This window comes from Limulus polyphemus, unplaced genomic scaffold (assembly GCF_000517525.1).
Source record: "Limulus polyphemus unplaced genomic scaffold, Limulus_polyphemus-2.1.2 Scaffold8117, whole genome shotgun sequence".
Classification (NCBI taxonomy): domain Eukaryota; kingdom Metazoa; phylum Arthropoda; class Merostomata; order Xiphosura; family Limulidae; genus Limulus; species Limulus polyphemus.
This window is the reverse complement of record NW_013673727.1, coordinates 17,793-25,343: the sequence shown is the minus strand read 5'-3', so window position 1 is coordinate 25,343 and position 7,551 is coordinate 17,793. Positions and strand designations below refer to the sequence as shown.

The 7,551-nt window shown below is 33.9% G+C and overlaps 1 protein-coding gene across 1 annotated transcript in view; it reads right to left on the bottom strand.

Annotated features, from left to right (window-relative positions):
* Positions 1-7,551, bottom strand: part of LOC106475125 (calcium/calmodulin-dependent 3',5'-cyclic nucleotide phosphodiesterase 1C-like) — a gene marked incomplete at its 3' end in the record, with an annotated part of 25,141 nt that overhangs the window by 7,177 nt on the left and 10,413 nt on the right. Inside the window, exons 4-5 of the mRNA XM_022379325.1 lie at positions 1,961-2,146; positions 1,020-1,089 (exon numbers count right to left, since the gene is read on the bottom strand). Of these exons, the coding sequence (XP_022235033.1) occupies positions 1,020-1,089; positions 1,961-2,146 (256 nt within the window). The remainder of the gene's footprint in view (positions 1-1,019; positions 1,090-1,960; positions 2,147-7,551) is intronic.

Genomic DNA, 7,551 nt, shown 5'->3' with positions numbered 1-7,551 from the left:
AGCGCAGATAGCCCTCGTGTAGCTTTGCGCGAAGTTCAAAAACAAACAAACAGATTGCGAGTCGAGCACTTTAACCAACTGGCCATGCCGGGCCATAACTGGATGTAATAATTCGCATTAAAAGATCTCCCTTTACACGAACCCAAAAGATTGAAGCGTATACAAGCAGTCAAACAGATAGGGTAAATTCGCTGACCATAGGAGTAGACCAGCAAGCGTAGGCACCTTGACTTTTTAACATAAACATTCACTTTTCAAGTCATTCTTGGTAGATAATAAATATAGTAAAAACGTTACGAGTAAGAATACAGACCATCCGTAAGCCAATCATGACAAGCGAAACACTCAAGAAGAGAAAACGGTGGCGCCATCGGGTAGCTAGTGCATTAGTCTATAAGCTGCATTGCTATTGGTCTTGACAATAAACAAGCTACTGATCGAATGGCGGATTAATTTAGAATGATAAAAATATTTATCTAAATTATAAAATCAAAGTAGTATTTAGCCTTTAAGTATTTCAGTGGCTGATTAACTTTAGGAACAAAATCTCTCTTTTTTTTTCTTCTTTTTTTTTAGTAACCAAATTACTGATTTGTTTGAAATATGCTTGATTTTTTATTTCAATGTTTAAAATGTTTTACGAATAAAATTATTCACAAAACCTGAACTTCGAATTTATAGTTGTTGAAAACTAACCCTTTTACTTGCTCATAGTTCAGCAACAATATTATTTGCATTATCCTCAGAAATGCGCTAGACGTGCAATAATATTGAGATCTGTGAGACTGTACTCAACGATACAGAAATTGTCAGCGCCACCTGTAAAATATATTCTTGATTTGCATTAAAAAACAACAACAAATAATATGTAGCACCGATTTAATTTTCATCCATAGGAGTAATCAATTCTTATTGTCTGCGCTCACAATTGAATGTAAATTGCACACATCATCAACGAGTCTTGTGTAACAGCGCCACCTACAAAACAACTGAGAGTAAGCTGTATAGAAACGTTTCACCTTGAGCATCTGCATGACCTGAGATGGTATCTGCTGCATCAAAGAAGAACTGGACAATCTTCTGTATATCCTGAGAACAAAAATAAAGAACCATTTTGTGATTCTTATATCTCAAGACTGACCAACAAAAACTTCATTTTTGGAGCTTCACTGAACGAAATACTTTATTTAATATGGAGTAGAAAAGTATATACTTTTAATATATAATAAAATTGAATAAAAATACACACCGAAGAACCAAAAATTTAATAGAATTCGAAATTGAATGGCATCATAACCTAATTTACGTCATTTGGAAATAGAGGGTAAGCATTTTTCCGATTTTTCTGTAATTCTGTTTAAAAACTTGTTTATACCTAATTTGGAAATTGAGGTAATTAATTTTTTCAGCTTGAAATACTACAATGCTGTTTAAAACTGTCCTTTATATCTAATTAAAGCTATTTGGAAATTGAGTTTAGGCTTTTTTAAGGTACTCGCAGTCGTAATTACTATAATTAATTCTTTTAAAGTTATGCAATTACTTTTTTATTATTTACAATTAAACCATGTGTATTTTTTTTTATAAATCACATTGTTAGATAATTGCTCATAAAATATCCATGATAGTTTTGACTGGGCTTATATCTTACAGAAAATATATCTGAAGAACAGAATACATTTTAAATGTACAAGATCAGTTAAAAATTAACCTCTTTAGATAATATCTTTTCTGGTGATATTTCAAATTTTGTATAACAAAAAATGTGAATATGAGAGAAATGTTATGATGTGAAAAACTGAGTAGAAATGAAATACGAAGCTAAGAACTGTATAAAATAAAACAAGTGGAAATGTTTCATTATTTTAGATTAGATAATATTGCTTAAAGTTATAACCTTGCATACTAAAATAGACGTCGAAAATAGTTTTTGTTTACTCCGCTAGATGGCAGCACTTACCTGTCTACCATAATACCCGCTCGAATGGCATTGGCAACCGATCTGAACCGTGGCTTGTCGTCAGAGCGCACTCGTTGTGCTGCAGTCTTTCGAGTAAATGTAGAGGAAAGCCATTCTCTAACTTCGTTAGGGACGGCATCTGGTTGAACTTCGGACAGGTCATCTTCTTCTTCTTCCAATAGCCATCTGGGAAATTAACGTACAAAGTAATCAATCTTAAATGATGTTATCAAGGGAAAGAAAAACATCCTTATGCCTAACGTTTGTGATATATAGATCAAGTAAACTGTAAATATTTATCTTTACCGCATTCCTCTTCTCTCATTTCAAATCAGACGTGTGTAAAACTATCATCACTGTTTCTTTCTAACTTCAACTTTTACAAACGTCTGATTTAAAAGTGAAAAAAGAAAAATTTGAGAAATAAAACAAAAAAAACTTTTGCAGTTTGAGTAATTTTTTTTCAGTGTCAGGCCTATTAGTTTTTCAATGCTTCAGCAGCTTTCAGTGTAAAGCCTTTACTTTGGAAGAACGTTATGTCCATAATGCCTTAAACGTTCAATATAAAATCATAATACAATTTAATTGAGCTTAAATACGACAGGCACGTTAAGCAGTGAAGAACGATCATATCATAATATAGTCCCCGTACAGTGTATAAATTATTGGATTGTATAGCTCCTAAGAGAGAAATTTGCTGACAGTCAGTAAATAATTCGGGTCAATGGATATTTAATATTTTTTTAAGATAACTAAGGAAATAATGATTTTTTTTCACAAAAAGACAAATCATGAAACCGGCAATTCCTTGTTTATAAGTTATTATCATGATCGAATTGAAAAATTCGTCTTATCCACACTACTGTGCCATTAATTATTCTAACGTTTCTTGAAAGAGGTTTCGTTTTTTCCAAAATTCTGTCGTCTGAATATTCAAGAAAAAACACTAGTGTTACGCAGTTAAAACTGGAAGGAAATAAATGAATTATTTCCTGGAAAACTGCTGGTCGAAGTGGATTTATACTCAACTTTTTTTTGTTCCCTAGTTACCTCCAAACCCCTCAAGCTAAGCACTACAGAAACAGGAACAAAGTTCTGTAGTTCACATCAGCAGTTTCCGGTTAGTTGAAGTTCCTTTCCGTTACATTAGACTTACATTGCTGGTTTACCAAAACACAATATTAAAAATAAAGACAGTTTCATTATTAGTAGATATGGATTACTGATTTAATTAAAGCTCTGTTCACTGAATCAGTCGCTGAACCAGCTGATAGATTTCAGAGTTACTCCATCTAGTGAACAAATACAATATGACAAGCTCTGGATATAGCAGATCACGTGGTAGTGACATATTATTAGTCACTATTCTTTACGCCCCCAGTAATTCAGCGGCAAGTCTGAGGTTTATAACGCTAAAAACTGCATTTAGATGCCCGTGGTGAGCACAGCACAGATGACCCATCGTGTACTGTTGTGCTTAATTTAAAAAAAAACAAAACTTTTCTTTATTTTAACTCAGGATCAATGGTAACTATTACCATCGAATATGTAAAAATTATATAAATAATTACAAACGTGGCGGTCAAACCCTACTATTTGGTCAGACAGTAGTAGCCCCAGAGTTGGCGGTGACTGTTGTTCACTACCTACTTGCACTCCCTTTAGTCTATCATTTCAAAATCAATGAAGGCTAAATAGTCCTCGAATAGCTTTGCGCGAATATCCAAAAACAAATGTGGCCAGGCATGGCCAGGTGGTTAGGGCGTTCGACTCGCAATCTGAGGGTCGCGGGTTCGAATCCCTGTCACACCAAACATGCTCGCTCTTTCAGCCGTGGGGGCGTTATAATGTGACGGTCAATCCCACTATTCAAATTCGATGACGAGGAACCCACTTTGAGACTAATAATGGCTGGAGACGGCTTGAATGGGTAATGAAGAAAAACTTTAATATAAGTTTAACATAACAGCAAATGTACAACGTTTCGACAAGGTTTTGTCATCCCACTATTCGTTGGTAAAAGAGTAGCCCAAGAGTTGGCGGTGGGTGGTGATGACTAGCTGCCTTCCCTCTAGTCTTACACTGCTAAATTAGGGACGGCTAGCGCAGATAGCCCTCGTGTAGCTTTGCGCTAAATTAATAACAAACCAAAAACAAATAGATACCGCCATCTAGTGATAAACAAAACAGAATATGGCATGCTCTGAAACAAGGAGATCTATCACCACCTAGTGAGCAAATTTCCAAATATTTTTCAATACAAAATGCACAATTTTCCTTTTTTTCATCTTAAATTAGGCCAAAGTTACAAAACTTTAAATAAAAATATATTTTGGTAACTGTCAGTCAAGGTGTTTTATTTTTCTACAGATGTTCTTACACTTGTGTTATTTCTTCGCAGTAGCTGTCAGTTTGAAATTCGACAGCGACGTGGTGAAATATATGACAGGTAAAAAAAAAGCCAGATGGACGTTCCTGACTAACCACAGCTCGAGAGGACTGTTTGGCTCATGTGATCAATTTACCTGTTTATGTAATCTCTCCTTACTCCCTGACATAATTCTTTTATTGTAGGTATTACGTTCACCTTAAAAGTTACTCTCATGTTCCTTTATGGTTAGTAAACTTAACGCAAGGTTTGTAATGATATCATTATAACGACCTGGATTAACTTTGTTATTTTTAACATTAAAACCCGGAGGAAATATCTTTAATATTTCTTAAGTATCTTAAACATTATTTTTTATATCAGGTTGTTATAGGGCCTCGCATGGTGCATTATTTTTTATATCTGGTTATTATAGGGCCTCGCTTGGTGTATTATATTTTATATCAGGTTGTTATAGAGCTTCGCTTGGTGCATTATTTTTTATATCAGGTTGTTATAGGGCCTCGCTTGGTGTATTATATTTTATATCAGGTTGTTATAGAGCTTCGCTTGGTGCATTATTTTTTATATCAGGTTGTTATAGGGCCTCGCTTGGTGTATTATGTTTTTATATCAGGTTATTATAGGGCCTCGCTTGGTGTATTATGTTTTTATATCAGGTTGTTATAGGGCCTCGCTTGGTGTATTATGTTTTTATATCAGGTTGTTATAGTGCCTCGCATGGTGCATTATTTTTTATATCTGGTTATTATAGGGCCTCGCTTGGTGTATTAATTTTTATATTAGGTTGTTATAGGGCCTCGCTTGGTGCATTATTTTTATATCAGTTTGTTACAGGGCCTCGCATGGCCTGGTCGTTAGGGCACGTGATTCGTAATCTTAATGTCATAAGTTTGAATCCCATCCCTTAATATGCTCGTACTTTCAGCTGTGGGGGCGTTATAAAGTGATGACTAATCCCACTATTCGTTGGTAAAGAGTAGCCCAAGAGTTGGCGGGGGTGATGTTGACTAGTTGCCTTTCCTCTTATCTAGCATTGCAAAATTAGGGTCAGCTAGCCCTCGAGAAGTTTTGCACGAAATTCAAAACAAGCAAACAAACAAAGTTTGTTATGATATCTAAAGTTTGTTTATGGGAATATTTGTTTCATTAAACGCGTTTATAACGCATTTATTTGTTTATAAACGCGTTCCGTCATGACTAAGGTGTACTATAAACAGTTTGTTTCTGGGAATATTTGTTTCATTAAACGCGTTCCGTCATGACTAAGGTGTACTATAAACAGTTTGTTTCTGGGAATATTTGTTTCATTAAACGCGTTTCGTCATGACTAAGGTGTACTTTAAACAGTTTGTTTCTGATTTCTCGAGCAGTAAATGGCCCTTAGATATAATGATACTCTCAATTTAGCGAACTTAGATCAAAACCAATTAAGAGGAAACGTGCCAGTCTGAAGAGACATTTAGTTATTATCGCTTCTTCCACGTCCAAACTACACTTTGTGAACTTTAACATTAGCTACTGTTTACCTTATCTCAAACTGTAATATAAAGACTGAATTATTTCTAGTTTGCTCTCGCTCCAGCGTACTTATACTTTTTCTTTCAATATTACTGTTCCTGGGAATGAATTAAGAACTCCCGCCGTCTTCAGGAAGCAATCGAAAAACATGAAATATTTATTCACGAGCTTGAGCTCTGTATATTTCGTTCGTTTTCTTATCGATTGAGCGCCATCTTTAGTAAGAAGTTACGTTACAAAGGATGAATAAAACCAAAACGACGACGCGAAGTACTGCCTTAGTAAACCTTAATTTAAGTCCTTTGGCTGGATAAATATAAGAGAGATATCTTAGAGCTTATTTTTTTATGTATTTTTACGCTATTTTTATGTTAATAGCGTAATAAAACGGAGAACAAAATACAAGTAAAATGTTTATGACATTAAAATTGAAATATCATATTGCGATTTACTATTAAAACTGGTAATACTGTTTCTGTGACGACGTTACATAAAGCATTTTCCAGATACGCCTATTCACACAAAGAAACGAGTACTCAGGAAGAAGTTTAATCATAGGACCGCGCTAATCAAGAAAACATTACTTCTATAGGGCTACTCACACAGAAAAACAAGTACAAAGGAAGGAGTTCTATCACAGGACCGCGCGCTAATGACACGCGTATAGATTTAGAGTTAAGTGAGTTACTTTGAGTTGGATGCTTCTGTCACAACGTCTTCAATCAAGCAGTATCGTCACACAACCGAAATTATCTCAAGACATGAAAACTTAACATCGACAGGAAGACAGTACACATCAAAGACTTCTGTCTTTTTTGTTTTTTCGTTGGCTACGTCCGTTCCATTTGTAGATAATGTAAATATTAGCTACCTTATTTTCATTTTTGGACATAAAAACCCTTATCAAGTAATAATATCCTTGAACAACGAGTGGGATGAAGAGAAAATAATTTTTATTAGCATTCCTGATTGTTTCCTTTAAATTTAATTTATCCTCTTTCTTTGAGGATTGGTGTTTCAGGTTCTCAGAAATATAAAATTACTACCACGATAACAATACTCACACGGAGAAACAAGATGATGGATTTATCCTTATTCTTTGAGGATTGGTGTTTCAGGTTCTCAGAAAGATAAAATTACTACCACGATAACAATACTTACACGGAGAAACAAGATGATGGATTTATCCTCTTTCTTTGAGGATTGGTGTTACAGGTTCTCAGAATCTCCTCAACCAAAAAATATTGATGTTATTGAATTTTTTGTTTGTTTTTTAAATCTGAAGGAGTTAAATGACATTTTTTTCCTTCAACTTTTTTAAAGTAATGGCGATGCATAATTATTTAGAAAATAAATAAATGTTAATATTTACAACTTACCATTTGTATTTTTTTTAATGAATTATCTTTAAATTATTTTACAAATTAAGAGGTATATATATATATCGATGTTCAAAATTGTAAAAGTACTTTATTACAATAAAAACGAAAATTCAATTAATATGCTATAAAATAATATAACTTTGAATATTTTATAATTTAAGATCTAAAATTTCTTTTGAAAATTTAAACTTCCTTACCTATAACAATATAGACTAAAGGGAGAATTAATATATTTTAATAAAAAAAGCCCCCAGTGGCACAGCGTTATGTCTGCGGACTTACAACGTCAGAATCCGGGT